This window comes from Amblyomma maculatum, chromosome 3, assembly GCF_055883805.1.
Source record: "Amblyomma maculatum isolate TAMU_Amacu chromosome 3, ASM5588380v1, whole genome shotgun sequence".
Lineage (NCBI taxonomy): Eukaryota > Metazoa > Arthropoda > Arachnida > Ixodida > Ixodidae > Amblyomma > Amblyomma maculatum.
The window spans coordinates 120,452,782-120,471,167 of NC_139346.1; the positions used below are offsets into that span (position 1 = coordinate 120,452,782).

Genomic DNA, 18,386 nt, shown 5'->3' on the forward strand with positions numbered 1-18,386 from the left:
CAGACATTGCTGGTTATACCTTTGAGAGGAAATCTAGTAGATGAAGCTATGGGCAGAGTGCTTGCTAGGTATTCCAAACTAACCACCCAAACGTGACTGTTTACTGGAAACAGATTGTTCAAGCTTCCAGCCTTCCACTTGTTTACTCGTACATTGCAGTGAAGCGCATTTACGCCTTGGCATATGGCAGGCTCAGGGGCTCGTTCATCGCCACTGTACTAGGTTAGACTGGAAATGCCTTTTGCCATTGCCGTGAAATAGTGTTTAAAAGAAGGTTCGGCGACAGAAATACTGTTTGCTCTCTTAGTAGGTAAAGAAGAGTTAGCATAACATTTCTTACGAGTTACATTACCTGGCATCTCTAGATGGGCTTTGTGCCTGCTATGGGCACTGAATTCTTGGTGTGAGATCAGAGGTTCCTGCAGAATCGCAGACTTTTATAATGCTACTTAAATTATGAGCAGATAGAGGTGATAGATAACAAGACTTTCCTAATGGTCAATTTCAATCACAGGGTTTAGTGACTTACAGAACATTATTTTCTGCTCTTTTTGCAGTAACTGTATTCCAAATGCAGATCCAGAACGCAGGTCCCATCTTCCCAATGCAGATGGGGAGCGATTGCTGAGCCAAGATCAATCCCTGGAGCAGTGGATTGCTCTGCCGAAATCAACAGAACCGGCCAGAAGTTTGCTTGAGTATTTGTTCAGCTGCACCTTCCATTTCCAGTAGCATGCTCTGCTGTGCTGACTGTGCCCTCTGTGCTCCATAATAGATGATCATTACTTGCCGCTTCTATGAACGCAAATTGCTGTCATGAACTAGTGCTTACTCTTGAGGACAGCAAGTCTAAGAGCAGTATTATGCAATAATCTTTTTTAAGGACCTCAGCTCGGAGTGTGACTAGAAGACTTTGTGCAGAAACCATCTTTATGTTCTATTCATGATCTTAAAGCCATTCCTGAACTCTGAAACAGTGAAAATTGTGAACTGCGACTTCCTTTTATTTGAGAATAGTGCCAAAGAAATTTTACCCTGTTTGCCCGCACTCTGCTATACGAAAGAATGGCATAAACTGTTGATGTCAATGCCATCCCAAGAAGCAGCAGGAGAAATGCAGACCTATTACAGTTTAAAAACAGCTGGCACGTGTAGACGAAGCACGGGCTAGTACACAGAATAACGGGCAATTCTTCTGTCAGTTCATGGGCACCACCTACTTGCGCTGGCATGAGTTCCAAACGCAATCGGGACACAATCTGTACTGGATGCAGGTGCTCTTTTGCGGAGCAAGCAGACCACTTCACTTCTGGGATTGTAATTCACTGTATGTGCAGAGAAAAAGCAGGTGAACGTGTCTTTGCTGGCATATGTCGCATTGCCTGCTGTCATCCCTTTTACTTTCAATATGTGCTAGTGACAGGAATGCTCATAGCACAAGTAGAGTGAAGACACTGATCTGCGCCATTATGGAAATGCCGAGATGTTAGCATGGGCAAACATCTCTTTGCATCACCGCGAAGGTTGCTAAGGCTCAGTTCCATGTACGAGCAAGCTAGTACAATGCGGGCATATGTCAGACAGCTCTTTAGCTATGGGCCTACAGCAACTGCTGCCATACCTTTAATGAGAACTCTTGACTAAAAAGGCAACATTTTACAAAAAGCAAAGTAAATGATAAGAATGACTTTTTTTTTTTCATTTAACAAAGCTGGTGGTCACAGTTAAGAACTCATGCCACGACTGTTAATATGCCTCAATTGCCCCATTTGTAAAGCAAGCATATTGAAATTCCCGAATGAGCATGATTGCAGTTGTGAGCAGCTCTGTTAGATGTGTGTCCATAAGGGTGGCTTATTGTTTCATTGTTCAAAAGAATTCTAAACAATAGGTGGTTTGGAACTTAAAGGAGAAAGTACAGAAAAGCTGGCTGTAGAGGCAGAAATACTGCAAATGGTGGGTGGTGGACAGGTGCCAAGCTGTCGTGATCTGCACTTTGCAAGGAGCCTCGTGTTACTCATTAGCCGCAGCTTGGCCATACCCAGCTTATATAAGCTTGGCTTGTACAAGACATGCCTGCAAATGTAACCCTCTTCAAGGCTGCCTGCACCCTACTGTGGTGGCTTCAGTGTTTAGGGCATTTGACTAGTGAGCTGGGTGACGCTGGCTCGCTCCGAGCTGGGGTGGTTACATTTTGGTTTTAGCAAAAACCCTAAGTCCCCATGTGCTGTACAGTGTCAGTGCACATTGAAGAAGTGTAGATAGTCAAAATTATCCAGAGCTACCTACTATTGCTGACCCTCATTGTCTAAGTTTCTTTGGCATGTTCAACGCTATCATCAAATCAAGGCTGCCTACTGTTAGCGTTAGTCGAGACTTTCGTAATGCCACAAAGTCTGCCCCTCACTACTCTCCGAAATTTCGTTGTTTGCAACTCAACGCAGGTTACTTACAGTTTGATGACCCCTTTTTCTTAAACACTAGCAGTTGACGAACTCACTCCCATGCAGTGAACTCTGAGAAAAGTGCTGATTTGGTCATAAACATTTTTTTTTCATGAGAATTGGTTCAGTCTTATGACCATTGAAAAGTCATCTGCTGAAATGTTCATGCGACAAGCTAGGTAGCTTTATAGATGGCTTGGATATTGTCACGTCTCGACAGAACGCCAAGGAGGGTCGAAATATAAGACGGTTTGATTATTGGCCTAGAACGAGTCTTGCGATCAAGCTTCCTCCTTCTTCTTTCCGCTCGCGCTTGTGTTGCCACAGTCGTCCTCTTTTGCGTCGTCTTCTATGCGGCATTTGCCCCCCTCCTTAGGAAGCATCGTCCCGATGAGAACAAAAGGAAGTAGGAGGTTGAGGTCAGACTGAGTGGTATGGCTTCATACGCACGACGTGGACGACGTCAGCTTGGTGCTGGCGTCGCTTTGATGTCGACACCCCGTCTGGCATCACCTCATAAGTGACGTCGGTTAAACGTCGCTGAACAACATAGGGTCCAAAGTATCGTCGCAATAGTTTTTCGGAGAGTCCACGGCGGCGAATAGGTGTCCAGACCCACACTTTGTCGCCAGGTTCGTACATTACATGCCGGTGTCTCTGATTGTAGCGTTGTGCATCGTGCTCCTGCTGATTTTGAATCCGCACACGAGCTAGTTGGCGAGCTTCCTCTGCACGCTGAGCGAATTCCTCGGCGTCCTGATCGAGATCATCGGTGTCGGCATTCGGGAGCAACATTGCATCCAGCATAGTTGTTACTGGTCGCCCGTGAAGGAGGCTGAATGGTGTCATGCGAGTGGTGTCTTGGCGGGCCGTATTGTAGGCGAACGTAACGTAGGGAAGTATTTCGTCCCAATTCTTGTGGTTTACGTCGACGTACATGCAAAGCATGTCTGCGAGGGTCTTATTGAGGCGTTCCGTCAACCCATTGGTTTGAGGGTGATAGGCAGTAGTTTTACGGTGACTGGTACCACTGAGGCGAAGAACGATTTCCAAAAGTTCGGCCGTAAATGTAGTTCCTCGGTCAGTTATAATAAGTGCCGGAGCGCCATGCCTCAGGACAATGTTCTCAATGAAGAACCTAGCTGCTTCGGCGGCGGTACCCCTTGGCAGAGCCTTGGTCTCCGCGTAGCGGGTCAGATAATCAGTGGCGACAATTATCCATTTATTCCCGGCTGTAGACGTCGGAAATGGTCCCAGGAGGTCCATGCCAATTTGCTTAAAAGGTGTCGCTGGCACTTGAAGAGGGTGGAGTAGGCCAGCTGGTTTTACAGGGGGTGATTTACGGCGCTGGCAGTCAATGCACGTACGTACATAGCGTTTCACTGTCGCCGGCAGTTTTGGCCAGTAGTATCCGTGCTGTACTCTAGCCAACGTGCGGGTGTAGCCTAGGTGACCGGCGGTTGGCTCGTCGTGGCACGCTTGCAAAACTTCAGTGCGGAGAACCGATGGGACGACGAGCAGAAGACTGTTTCCCCCAGGACGGAAGTTCTTCTTGTAAAGGACGTTGTTGCGAATAAAAAATGAAGAGATTACTCGGGCGAAAATCTTCGGAACAACCGTAGTTCGCTTCTCCAAGAAATCAATAAGAGGGAGCAATTCCTGATCCTCTCTCTGCTGTTGGGAAAGCGTTGCGTCATCTATGACACCTAAAAACGCAGTGTCTTCATCGGTCATAGTGGAAGGTTCGAGCGGCGCTCGCGAAAGGCAATCTGCATCTGTGTGCTTCTTTCCAGATTTGTAAATAACTGCCATGTCAAATTCTTGCAATCGAAGGCTCCAACGCGCGAGTCTCCCTGACGGGTCCTTTAAGTTCGTCAGCCAACAGAGAGAGTGATGGTCGCTGACGACTTGAAAGGGGCGAGCGTACAAATAAGGGCGGAATTTCATAACCGCCCATACCACTGCAAGACATTCTTTTTCGGTTGCCGAGTAGTTCGCTTCTGCTTTAGATAGGGTCCTGCTGGCGTAAGCAATTACCTTTTCCACACCATCCTGGCGCTGCACTAACACAGCACCTAAGCCCACGTTGCTGGCATCCGTATGAAGCAGTGTAGGGGCGTCGTCATCAAAGTGCGCCAGGACAGGTGGTGTCTGTAGACGCCTCCTCAGCTCATTGAAAGCTTGTTGCTGTTCTTCACCCCAGCGAAAGACAGCGTTGTCACGAGTCAGTGAAGTTAATGGCCAGGCTATTCGTGAGAAGCCAGCAATAAACCGACGGTAATAGGCGCAAAGACCCAAGAAGCGCCGCAATGTCTTTTTGTCCGTAGGTGTTGGGAACTTGGCGACTGCGGAGAGCTTTTCAGGATCCGGCCGAACACCTTCTTGGCTGACGACGTGGCCTAAGAACTGCAGCTCCTCGTAACCGAAGTGGCACTTCTCGGGTTTTAATGTGAGGCCCGCAGATTGTATGGCCTGAAACACAGCTAGCAAACGGAGTAGATGCTCTTCAAATGTAGCCGAAAACACTATCACGTCGTCAAGATACACCAAGCATGTTTGCCACTTAAGTCCCGAAAGCACAGTGTCCATCAGTCTCTGAAATGTTGCTGGCGCCGAGCATAAACCGAACGGAAGGACTTTAAACTCATACAATCCGTCGGGAGGGAATATGATGTCAGAAGTGCTATGATGGTGAACTATGCATAGTGTCTGCAATACCTTAATGATGAACGTGGTGAATGCAGATGACATTTTGCTCCACTTATTTCACCAGTGGGTGCCTGGTGAGTTGTCAGTGCAAGCTATTGATAGTTTCACTTTCTTCATTCAGTTTACATAGATGTGGAATCCTCACAATAGCAGAAGTATTATGTTTATGGTTCACTAACTACTGTTGTTTTTAATATAAAATAAGTAAATACGCCGTCAGCAACACTGGAGTGCAGCGTGCTATTCACCTGGACACCATAGATATTTTAATCATGCCATACTCCTTTGTTACTTTCAGTTTTCAGTTCTACAAGTCTTGATCACGGTAGCACATCAATATACTCTGGGATAACTGTGGCTATGCAGCTGAAGTTAGGCAGAAAGGAGGAGGCAACATACCTCTTTCGCCTTGCAATGTAGAGTGGGTTACTTCAGCCCTAGTGACCTTGCATTAACTCTCCAACTTCCTCCCTTCACTTCAGCTCAGTTCACTCCTAGCCCAAGTAGTGAGCAAACCACTCTTCACGGCAAGGGGACAGAAACTTGTCTCCTTTTTTTTCGTACCTAGACTCGGCTGCATAGCCCCAAAACATTGTCCCCATGTACAGCAAGATTCAATGCCACATTTCTTCTCAGTGTCAGAGCACCCTCTGCTTGCTCTGTACCACCCTTGCAGCAGCCCAGTGTTTTGTTTACCACAGAAAATCATGTCTGTGCAAGCTGTGTTGGCATGGAGAGCTGCATATCTGAGCCAACTTTCATGCTTTATGATGAGGCTCTCATTGATTGGCTTTAAGTTCCATGAAACGTGGTCATGTGTTTTGATTAGTGTCACATGAAGTAAAATTTCACTGACTAAAATGCTATCATAAGGATGGCAATTTGGGTGAGTTGGTAAGGTGTCATCTTGAAAGTAGCAGCACGAAAAAACAAGGACGGGAAAAGAAGCAAGCAGATGCTAACTCGCAACTAAAGTTTATTGATGCAAATTGGAAATATATAATGCCAAGCAGCACCGCAATCCGCTCAATCACCAATACGTAGACAGCAAAACATGAATCACTAAAACTTCTGAACAGTTCCATTTGAGTAGATATAGGTAGAGGTCAACTTGGCTGTGCATTGTAAAGAATGCACTGGTTGCTTTCAGTTTCTTTCTGCTGTGCACATTCTGGCTGTCATCCATTGCAAATCAGCTGGGAAATCATTGAAGCTAGACACACTTTACAACTAGGTAATGAATGTGTTAGTGAGCCATCCATCGTGTTACCATGCAGTGAGTTGGATTATCTAGATAGGGAACTGTTCTTAAATTTTAGTGATTCATGTCTTTCTTTTTGCTTATCAGTGAGTGAGTGGTTTGCGTTGTTGCTCGACTTCTTTATATATTTCATGTGTGCTTCAACAAACATTAGTTGTAAGCTAGTGCCCGTATTGTCTCCTTTCATACCCTTGTTTTTTCTTGCTGCTTCTTTCAAGATAAAATACAATCTTTGCTACTTCGGTCATAAAATGAATTTTAATGACGTTCCACATCTCTTAGAAAAGTAATATTGTAGTTGCAGGCATGCATTAGGCCCTGCAGTACGAATTAAGGTGCTCGCTCGATGTAAAGCATAAAAAAGGGAGGGCTTGTCTGATCTCGAACCTAGTGGGAACTGGTGGATTATGGATAGGCTGTTAAAATGCATTTGCAGTTAAAGTCAAGTAAATGCTTTTTATTTGCAACTAGGGGCACTGTGATGCCTGACTTGCTCTTTTGCCAGGCTGGCGACGAGATGGAGTGAAAGGAGCTATTTTATTTCACTGTTGGTATGTCTCAGGTGATGTCAACATTGTTTCTTCTCTGGCATTGTAGGCAATCGCCCTTCAACTAATTGAATCCCAAAGTGAAATTTTAAAATAAAAAATAATAATTTAAGATTATTTAGCAGGCAGAGGCAAATTTCATGCAGTGACCTGCACCAGCATGTCGTGCATCATTTCTAGAAAAAAAAAACAGTATTGTGGTGTTCCTACTCTGTGCCTTTATTTCTTGCTCACAAAGCCTCTGCATGTATGTGTTGCACCATATTACGCTTTCACTAATTTGTTGGGTCATGGTACTTTTTACCTTGCAGCAAGTTCCATGTGGCTTCGTAAGCAATGGCTCCTTCAAGCTCTATACCCTTTGCCGGAATTGTGCTGTGCTGTGGTGGGCAAGAAGCAGGACATTGATGTAAGTACTGAAGACATCTTTCAGCATGTGTAGTTTTTATTTGCCTAACCCACTACTGCATTTGTGACCCCTCATGTTTATTTTGACATTTAGGTTTCTTCAGCGTTTTCTTTGCTTGCTGCCGTTGCTTATTGGCTATGGCATTTGGGTGTTGAGTTTGAGAATGCGGAGTGGAATGGTGCCTGTGGCCTGTTGATATAGGCAAAATGCAAATTTGCCCACATTTGGTGCCACTGCATAGCTTGAAGAACTTTTGTGGAAGAGGGCTCTGCATCATGATGTCTATCATAGCTCATGTTCAGCTTTAGGGTAATAAAAGGACATTGAGGACAAGCTGAAGCTGTCTTTTATTATAAATTACTACATTCTATCTACTAAAGTGCTACTTACTGAAAATGCGAGCTTACTTTAAAGGGACACTAAAGAGAGAAAGGAAGTGGGTTTGCATCGATAGAATGCCAGTTCCTGATTACAAAAAGACCACTCTTACTGAAAACAGAGCTGTTATAAGGTAGTAAAAAAGAATAACAGAAATACAGGTATCGCAACTACAAATCACGTGACGCGCTAGGGATCCCGGAGGCTGACAAATGCGAATTACGTTGCATGTTTGAATGCGGTAGTACGTTTTTTCTCAAACATGATTACACGCTTTTATCATACGTAAACGACGGCGAAAAGACAACGCAAACGTTGCAAGGCAAATACAAAAATATACTTGGAGGCGCCACAGGCGCCCACTTCAGTTTTGGTTATGTTTCGGCTCAGGCATTTCGTGCGCACTCGGATAGTTTGTTTGAACCTGCAGCGCCTGAATTACGAGCTTGGAGCAGAAGATGCGCCTTGATGGTTCCCATTTGAGCATTCGGAGGCACGAGCGAGCAAAATCCGCTACCGCCGACACACTCCTTCGTTCACACTTCTGCGCCAACATATCGCCGCCGTTGCCGCTTCGACTGCGACCTGACCGCTTGACTGCAGCTACGTACGCCACGAAAAGCATACATATGCTAAGTACCGAAGGAAAAACGCATTATCATTCAATTGTTCACTAAATCATGGCACATCTGACCAACATATACTGCGTCAACAAGACCTTCAACATACTATTTGCAGGCGTCGTAAACAAAAGGGGCATACTTGCCGCTCATACCAAGGAGAGCGTCGATATATTGCGCTCGGCGCCCGGCGAAAAAAAGGGCCTTGGGTAAAAAGTAAAAACTAAAAACTAAAAATAACGAAGCACCAGAAATACACTACAAAAGGTTAAAAAAATTCGATTTGTAAAAAAAAAAAAAAAAAAAAAAAAAAAAAAAAAACGCCAGAAGCGGTAAGACTCGAACTCGCTACTGCTTGCTCCGTAACGTTCGGCGCTAACCGCTCGGCTGCGCCGCGCCACAAGAAACTCTGAAATATTTCCAGTCTTTATGTCATCGCCCCATTTACAATAAACGTTTGTACTGCCGGTCTAAAAATTATAACTTCTTGATCATCGGCGCATGCTGCCTGCTCTCACGTCTTGCAACTAATGTTCTGGATGCCTATGCGTACTATATTGTGCACTGGATCCATTTTAACATGTGAAATTTCACAGCGCTGGCAAATGTAGTGGCGCCGGCACTTCGGTCATGATCTGCTACCGTGGACGTAATTTTCGCTGAACACGGAGCTGTAGCACAAACCTTGAAGGAAAAAATTGCGACGAAGCTTCAAAACTGACAAGCGCAGCAGCGAGGACACTATTTTGCTGGTAACTAAATCTTATTTGTATGTAAACATTTCGGGAAGCGTTGCGATGACCGAAGGCTCGGTTTGTTTATACACAGTGCAAGAATTAGCGCAAAAGCTTGAGAAACATGTAAAGTATTGTGCATTACAAGCGTTCTATGTTTTTTTTTTCTTCCTTTATGGGCCCATCGCTCGGTAAATTACTCTCTTCATCGTTTTATTTATTTCGGCTGAGGCCGTCATTGCGAGTACGCTGTTGCCAAGTTGGCCCTTGAAGGATGCGACGCCGCGGGCCGCGCCGGCTCGCTAGCTATCACGGAGTCTCCGTTTACGTCATAGTGTGCGTCACTCAACTCCAACTACGTAGTTGGAGGCCACAGTTTGAATTTGACCGGCGGGAACAAGAAAAAACCTCAACTTCTTATCACAATATCTCAGCAATTATTCGATTTTTTGCTGCCGGATATGCGGCGACAGTGTCACCAAATGTAGTTTATTAGACTTTCATACCATCTTTGGCTGTCTTTAGTGTCCCTTTAAGATAGGAAAAGCCAGAAGCTTTGAAACAGATGTCATTACCAGCTGATTTCATAAGTTCTACATGATGCATCCATACTTTATTGGGCACAATCCCCAGAGGCTGGGCTGGTAAGCCGTTCCCTTCAATATGATGATAATGGTGTGTGGTTTACACAGGCCTTTGGTGTCATTGAGTACCCTTAGTTTTCAGGAACTATTTCAAGGAGCTTTGAACTCCTGAAATTATTTGCTTCTTAAAATAAAAAAAAATTGCATGGTTTTTCTCTAAAAGCGAGCCTACATGAAAACTAAAAGTGCACTTCAGAGGGAACAATCGAAGAGAGCATGAGCCTATATAATATAAACCCAAAGTGACAGCCTGGCATGCGTCCAGACCATGGTTACAGGTGGCTCTCTTTTTCGCAGATGCCACCTCTCTTGTCCAGCATGTCTGTCTTTGTTTTCCTAAATTTCACACAACATTTATGCAAAATTGCTGTGAATAAATGTTTCTCAAATTGGAACTCCTTGAAGACCTTTCCGGAGGGTTATTTTTCTGGTCTTCCTGTCTTCAACTAGACCTGTTGATGGCTGCTTTCTTATAAATCAGATCCGACAAATTTCCTCTCTAAAAGGCCCCCCTGTACTTTTTAGGTAGCTAAACTGAGTGCGAATATATTTTGTATGTAAAGTGAAAAGAGAAAAGAGGGCAGTGTTATTGATAATACTATGCCATATGTAATCATTGACCATGAATGAAGTATGGGGTTTTTCTGACAGAATATTTCTGCAATGCTTCTCTGCTCAGCGCAAACCCCTTCACTGTGGCGGCCAAACCTGTTTTGTGGGCAGGAATAGGTGGCTGCCAGGAGACATTTCTTGTGACAATGTCCACATCCATTACCTGCTCCACTCAGTAACAAAATTCATAACCCCCCCCCCCCCCCAACTTCCACCCCTTCTGGTTTTCAATAGTGAAGGCATGCTCCTCGTCAGATTCGTGCATAACATGAGGTTTGATACAGAAATATTCAGCATTGCACCCAACTTCTGCCCCAAAGGGAATTGGGAGGATATTTTTGCATGTCTTCAGTGCACAATCACGTGATACATCAGTGACATAGCCTATGTGTTACGTACACATATCTTGTGGAGTTTGTATTCTATTTTTTCCTTGAGAGAGAAGCGCTGCTCAGTCAAAAAGCATGATACAAGGGAATTTAGAGCGAGCGCCGATTCTGTGCGTTTGCAATCTTGTGCTTAGCTTTCATTCTTTTTCTTCCGGTGGTTTAGCGGCGTTGGTGGTATTCGAGCAATGCAAGGACACGGAGTCAAGAGTCTGCTTCTTCACAGTGCGCTGCAGGGATTGTGCATTTGTTTTCCTCGTTCTAATGAAAACATGCAAGGCTAGTGCATGAGTTACTTGCACACACGCACGCCACACACATGCTGTTTTGCAGGGACAGAAAAGAAATAACTGTCAAGACTGAGAGCATCTTCTAAGGGCACATAAACGTTGGTGTTTGAACTTAAGCTGTAAATTCATAAAATATGTGGCTTAGAACCAACAATTTTCCGGCACTATCCTTTCACACAAGGGGTTTAACATAAGGTACAAAGGTGGCCGATCGAGCCCTGTGCTCTAACGCGCTGCGCGCAGTAGCAATCAAATCTTGAGCGCTCCCTATACTGCTGCTCAGGCCAAAGCGTTGGCCGTCCTTTAAAATGAGTGGCGGGTGGGAAGGGGGAGTGGAGGTAATGGGAGGGGAGTCTAGCTGTCCTGCGAGCTAAACGCACAGCAGTATGTATGCTTTCTTTTTTTTTAATTTAACAGTGCGGAAAACATGAATGAATCGGGGGGGGGGGGGGGGGGCAGGCTGGCCAACACAGGCAGCACGGTTTCAAGTGAGTGATGGCTTGGAGCTGACTCGGCAAAGCACAGAGCAGTGTGCATGCTTGCTTTTTTTGTAGCACCGAAGGTTTGACTGCTTCTGTGTCCGCACATGGGCCGGTTTTGTACCTTGAGTTAAGCCCCCATGTGATACAAGCCTGAGTCGCTTTGGGGCGTTAAACCCCATAAAGCAAACTTAAGTGAAACATCTTGTATAATTCCATTGCTTAATCCAAACGTCAAAGTTTACGGGCCCTTTAGAAGATGCTCTGCCTTGACAGAATTACTTTTTTTTGCGCCACTACAAAACTGCATGTGTATGGGCACGTATGGGTGTGCGTGTGGGCAAATAACTCTCACTGTGGTACTCAATATATATGCAGCCCCGCACACGGCAAGTACTCTTGCACATTTTTTTAGACTGCAGAAAGCATACGCACCATCCCGGCGGCATGCTGCGAAAAAGCACTCACGACTCTAGAATCTCGCATCGCATTGCATACCAGCCGTTCCACCCAACTATCAGAAGAAACAGAACGAAAACAAAAAATTGCAAATGCACAGAATTGGTGCGCACTACACTCCCGCGCATCGCTCTTTTGACTGAGCAGCATGCCTCTGTAAAAAAAAAAATCTAGGAGATATGTGTATGTGACATATAGGCTACATCACCCATGTGTCACGTGACTGTGCACCCAGTATGTGCAAAAATATTCTCCCACAAGGATTTTGCTATATAAGATAGGTGACGCATTGAGTTTTGCAAAGGGTTTAAGTAGGTCATTGTGCTCCTACTTTCACCCTGGCCAATTCAAGGGGTGAGAGGCACTTAAGAGCACAATTACCTACTATAATCTATATGATCTCGAATGGGCCAGGTGCAGCAGACAGCTTGTGAGATTGAATATAGTGACAGGAAATCTTCACTTCATAAGAATACATTGACTTCAACTCCACGTAGCCCTGAATGCCTGCTGCTTTTCATTTATTGGCAGTTATGTGACCTTGAGGGCTCATAGACTGGCACTCAACTTGTAAGCACTTGACATCTTATCATTTGCTCTCTCTGTGGGCTTTGTTCTGCGGGTTTACAAGCTTTTTACTAAAGTGGATACAGTGAGTATGCACAGATCTGTTCTCTTAAGCATTGGCTGAGTGACAGCCCAGGTCAACCCTGGTTAACTTAGAACTTCTAGCACATTATTTTTTCTGGGTATGGCTTTGGCATCCCTCCTGACATACCAGCTTTTGACACCAAGTATGCATAATCATGGTCTATCACTAACGTCAGTGCTGTAATTGATCATCACATACTTGTGTGGTGCTGCACATTTTAAGTTGTCGCTGTATATGAGCAGTGTTTCAGAACCTACTTAGTGCTGAGCTACGGTACAAATTTCAGGACTAATAGCAAGTTTGCTCTGCTTGGTGGCTTCCACAGACAAGAGCACACTTGTGGGGAAGGCATGTTGCGTGCATACCTGCAACCAACCCTACCGTTTTCTAGAAGACTTCATATTTTTGACCAAACTTTTTGATTGCACGATCACTGCCCTAAATCTTCTGTTAAGGGGCTTCTGCCTGCAAAGAATGGCTTTTGCAGAACCGGCACCGAGGAATCAGCAGCCGCATTATAATTTCGAGCATCTCCATCAGAGGCCACACTAGCACCATCGGCATCATTGGCTAAGCAGGAAATCAATCAAAGCAGACTTTAGCCGAGCAAGAGTAGGTGTCGCTGGCTGCGAAAACAGTTGGTGTACTGCGTTTCTTGTAGGCAGCGATGCACAGCTAATGCAGCCACAGTAGATATAGATGCTCTGCTGGCTTCGCTTTAGATCTCAGCTAAGGGCAGCCACTCAGTGTACTTGAGGTTAAAGGCTTTGCCCAAATGTAATGTTATCTGATCCTTCTTATTGAGCTCAGCCGCATGCCTTATGTTACCAAGCTGCTCTATGCTCAACAATGGCGTGATTGCTCTTCTTTCGGAACCAACGCAGCCAACAACGGTCACGGACGAAATTACGTGTAAAAGGGCTAGTTATGGTTTTGCATTAAAAAACTTAAACACCGCTCCGATGGCGCTGAGAGAAAACTGGTGGTGGGCATGCAGATCAGTTTTGCGTTGGATATAGAGACGTAGTGAGAACGCTCGGGGGCGGCCTGCAGATATCTTAACGGACACACACCTTTAGACATGCATTGCATGCTTGCTGCTGCATGTGTTTATGCTTCGGATGTTTAGATTAGGACGCATCAGACACTGCCTGAAAGCAGCAGCCGCCTCCCCCTTTTGTACACAAATGCTGCTCCCCCCCCCCCCCCAACCATTTTTGCAGTCTTCCCATTTTTGGTCTTTGCAAGTGCGTATAAAGGAAGCTGGGGCCACTAGTAGCGCGATTGAGCCTTGTAAACAATATCAACATCTGTGCTACAGGCATCAATGGCTTGCTTGTCACATCAGGGTACTATGTACGTCTTCGGACACACGGTGCTGTCAAAGCGGTTGGTTCACTTGTTCTGTGGAGAGATATTCACGGTAGGCAGAAGGCATGGCTTTTCAAGTGCAGTGGCCATTGTGGCTCCCAGCTTTGTTTGGAAACTGAAATCAGCGAGTTGAATTGGTTGGTTTGGGTGTATATGTAGCGAAGAAGCATTCATATTTTCTTCCCTCTCCCCTGAGCCCTGCAAGCTCAAAGATCAAGTGTAGCAGCAACTTCAAATCAAACCTTAATAAACAAATTTGGTCACTAAATTTCACAGCATTCTCAATGCATATGTCATGTTCTACATGAACAATATCACAGCAGCAGCGACATTTTGCCTAACATTAAGCGTTTTCAGCTGTTTTTCACAGCTGCCTTTTCATGCAGCCTGGGAAACATGTTCTGTTAGCCTGTGAATATCAAGTTTGCTTCTGAATGTTCAGAGGACTTGACATTAGGACATGAGTGTTTTGCGTGTGGAATAGTTAATTCAAATTTTACCCTTGTGGCCGAATTCAAAAACATGTCTCCACTCGACGCTACCTCAGCTCCATAAAGTGCAGAAAACAGTCTTTTCTCTACTTAAGGTTCAGTTCAGATTCTTGAATGCTTTTCAGCATTTCCTCCGACTTACCCTTCAGAAATATTTCTCGACTCCAGACAGCACAAGTGGCATACGGGGACAAGACTAATGGTGAATTCGAGTGGGAGAGCAGGCGCCCTCAAAAACACTTCGAAAGTGCTCTCAGACAAGCGGGTGCCCTCCAGTGGTAGAGCAGGAGTAGAATCACTGGCTTCCAATGGTAGAGGAGGAGGTATTTTTCTTTGCTGAGAGCACCTGAATGCACTCCCGGCTGCTCCCTCATCTAAAGCGTGTAGAGGAAGTCACATGACATAAAGCGGTGTATCCACGCCACTTTTTTTCTTTTCTTGAGTCGATGACGCTCTAAATGGCGGCTCTAAAGCATTGCTCAGGTTTGAGAGTCACTGCTGGCATCGAAAGGGCCAAAGGAGGCAGATCGCCGCGCTGTGAGAACAAAGGCATGCAACGCAAGCAGTTCTACACGGAGTGTTTGATTCTCCTCAGGTTGCAACTGCTGCTACTGCAGGTAGGCAGAGAATGCTGGGGAGGGAAGTGCGGCACAATGGTCGTGGCGTGCTGCTCTCGACACGCAGAGAGTGTTCCCGTGGGAGGAAAATTACACCCTCGCTCGGTGTGCTCCTGTACTTCTCTGTACTGCTCGGCACCTCTGCTCCCGTCCCCCCAACCGAGTGAGCCATAAGGCCAAAATTTGGCCCGGAAAGTGCATGCCACTGCGTGTAACATGCTCATTTTCTAATGTCAAGTCCTTTTGAACAGCATCCACAAGCTGCCTCAAGAGTCACAGGCTAGTAGGCTGTGGTGGCTGCTTTTCGATAGAGACTAAAAGCAAGGCGCCCATGTGCGGTGTGACATCAGTGCACGTTAAAGAACTCCAAGTGGTTGAAATTTCTGAAGTCCTCCACTACAGCATTTCTCATAGCCTGAGTCGCTTTTGGACGTTAAAAAAAAGTCACAGCCTAGTAAAATATGTTTTGCAGACTGCATGAACAAGGCAGCTGTGAAAAATGGCTGAAAACAATTCACATCTATCAACATTCACTGCCAGTGACATATGGCTCATGTAGAACAGGATTTAGGCATTGAGAACTGCTCGAACTGCTGTGAACTCTAGTAACCTAGTTGCATATTTGCCCTCTGAGTGCTCAGCGGCGAGCGTTGAGCACACGCGAGGCTCAAAGAAGCATGTTATAGCGCATGCACCCAAGCCAACAAATTTGTCTTTCCAGAAGCAAATGCCGCTTCTGTTTCTAAGCAAGCCAGGAGCTATAATTTTAAGCGCTCTCGAAAAGCTATGCCTTCCACCAACTGCAAATATCTCGTCTCCACAGCCAAAAAGACAGAATTGACCCCCCCCCCCCCCTTCAGCACTGCATCTAGACATACAGGTATATTTGAGGCAATCTGAAAGCCATTCATCTGTGCAGCACAGGTGTTCAATGGCACAACTGCACCTCCGGTGCCTCGCTGTCTTCCTATTTACAATATCACATTCCCCACGATTGCACCACTGTCCATAGTGGTTCACAGAAACCACTGCACATGTTTCATTTGCTGTTAGCCATCAAATGCTTTCTGCAACTTAGCACTCGGCGTGCTCTGAAATGTTGCTAACGTATCTGGTGATGACTTGAAATGTGCCTACACCACAGTAGCGTAATGCGATGATCAACTACAGCATTGAAATCTGCAACTGACGATAGTTATCCATGCTCAACGTCAGCCGCAAAAACTTGGGAGGCTTTTCTTGGTCGTACTTGAAACGATGTTTCAGTATTTTCGAGTCAGATTGAGGTTCTCGGAGCCAATGCTTCAGAGAGTGGGTCTGTGAATCCCTATTGTATCCGCTTTCATGAAAGGCTTGGTATGCAGTAGAACGAAGTCTGCACAGTGTGTGAAAGCTGCGATGCCCCATGTTTGCAATTGGAAGTCTAGGTGTCCCCGTAGTAGTGTCATTGCCACTTATAGATGCTCTGTTTTCTCATGCACTTGAGGAGCAATTCAAGTGGAGCTTCATTTAAAAAAAAAGGACCTCGAGGACCGCTTGGAGTAAAGGTGTTAGTCAAGGCATGTTTGGGAATATCAGTTAACCTGATCCCTATGCACTGTTTCCACTGCCTCGGGTGGTTAGGGTATTTCTCAAGACCTTATTGGAAGGAAGGCTGAGGGGCCGTCATGAATCCTAACCAAGCTTTTAGTAAACTTGGGGAGAGTTGTGCCACTTCTACATGGCATTCTCGATCACCATTGAAAGACTCCATCATCTCACTGTAAGCTCTTGTACCCCGCTATTGCCATCGAAAATTCGCTGCTGGGCTCAAGTAATACTCGTGCATTTTTGGAGATGTGTTATCAACTGTTTTTGTACAAGTTGCAATGATGATATACTTTCCGCACTGTTCTGTGTGCAATTTTGTTTTTCTTCTATGAATATATATGTCGGATTGCATAATCTTTCATTTCAGGTTTGGTTTTATTCCTTAGCCCTGTGTGCTAAGCCATATCCTAGAATGCACACTTCTATTTCTCAAAGGCCATTTAAATCTCCAGTTTTGCACTGCTCTGTTCACTCTAGTTATTGTAGCTTTCCATGAAGCATTGCTCAAAATCTTTGATTGATAGGATATGGTTCAAAGACCCTTGAAATATCTGTTCGACTAAGGTATTAGATTTTGTGATGGACTGATGCTGAACAGCTTGTATTCTTGTGTCAGTTCCTCATATTTCTGTAGTTCAGAATCGAAACTTTTTGAATTGTTATCAATTAATAATAGAGCACCTACTTACCCCTTTCTCAGAATGTTTTGTAAAGACATGAGCTGAATTTTCGGATTTTGGAACATAGTCTTGCCTTTTTTTTGCATATTGCAGACGTCGCACAGTAAAAACCTGTATCCAAGCTCGAATCCAACAGGCCAACGGCAGCTGAAGAAGGAAACCAGCATCCAAGCTCGAACCTGGTGGACCGAAAGCAGATGTTTTGTGACCACGGTGTATCAGCCAATAAAGCCAATCCAGGTGACCACATGTATCTTTTGGAAGCTTGCATTCTTTGCACTTGAGACTCATCTCATGGAAAGCATCATTTCTGCAAAACATTTTGTCATAACTGTAGCAGACACTGATTGAGGCCTTGCACAAGGCCTAAAGCTGGCATATTAGTATTATACACAACACAAACATGAGGTGTGATGTAGGAGCCTCGCAACCATGCAGAGTATCTCCATAGCATGGTAGCATTCCCATGCCGAATGTCTCATCGTTTGAGATCAGACTAATGTCTTGCACCTTCAGAGTGCACTCATTCCTTGCACTAAAGGCCCTAATATAGTCCGACGTTTTCGACGCAACTGGCTAAGTCTGCGACGTCAGCCACGGCACGTCGGCCATGACGGGCGCGTCAAAAAACTGCCGCTTCTACAGGATGGCGCGGCTGGCGTGCCCGATGCCGCGGCGCGCATGCGCACAAGACGCCCTCGAGGGCTGGTACATTTTTGGGGTGCATTTTCGAGCATACGATAGGGCACCTACAGGGACCTGGCTGCAGCCTATCAAGGCACTAATTACTATTGTGATCAAGGCAATGACGCGATGTGTTTACTGCGAATGTTCAAATGGCACAAAGCATTTACAGGCAGCCGTGGAGATGTCCAGCCCAGCAACGGCCTGAGCCCGCGTCGACGACGGCTACAGACGGAACGATGATTGTGTACGTGCGTGTTTTACTGAAAACTAATCAAAATTTAAGTGTATGTACGATTACAGAGGAGTTAGAGATTACACAGTAATG

The 18,386-nt window shown here is 45.3% G+C and overlaps 1 protein-coding gene across 2 annotated transcripts; it reads left to right on the forward strand.

The window, feature by feature from the left end:
- Positions 1-587: 587 nt before the first annotated feature.
- Positions 588-17,792, forward strand: LOC146195830 (uncharacterized). 2 transcript variants are annotated; one of them, XM_084596287.1, is made up of 3 exons: positions 588-698; positions 7,274-7,371; positions 17,468-17,792. In XM_084596287.1, exons 2-3 carry the CDS (start codon positions 7,282-7,284, stop codon positions 17,723-17,725), a joined length of 348 nt encoding a protein of 115 aa, XP_084452413.1. In that variant the 5' UTR covers positions 588-698; positions 7,274-7,281; the 3' UTR covers positions 17,726-17,792. The 2 variants fall into 2 exon arrangements, with proteins under 2 accessions (XP_084452413.1, XP_084452412.1); XM_084596286.1 differs by lacking the exon at positions 588-698 and having other exon boundaries at positions 7,151-7,371.
- The last annotated feature ends 594 nt before the right edge of the window (positions 17,793-18,386 follow it).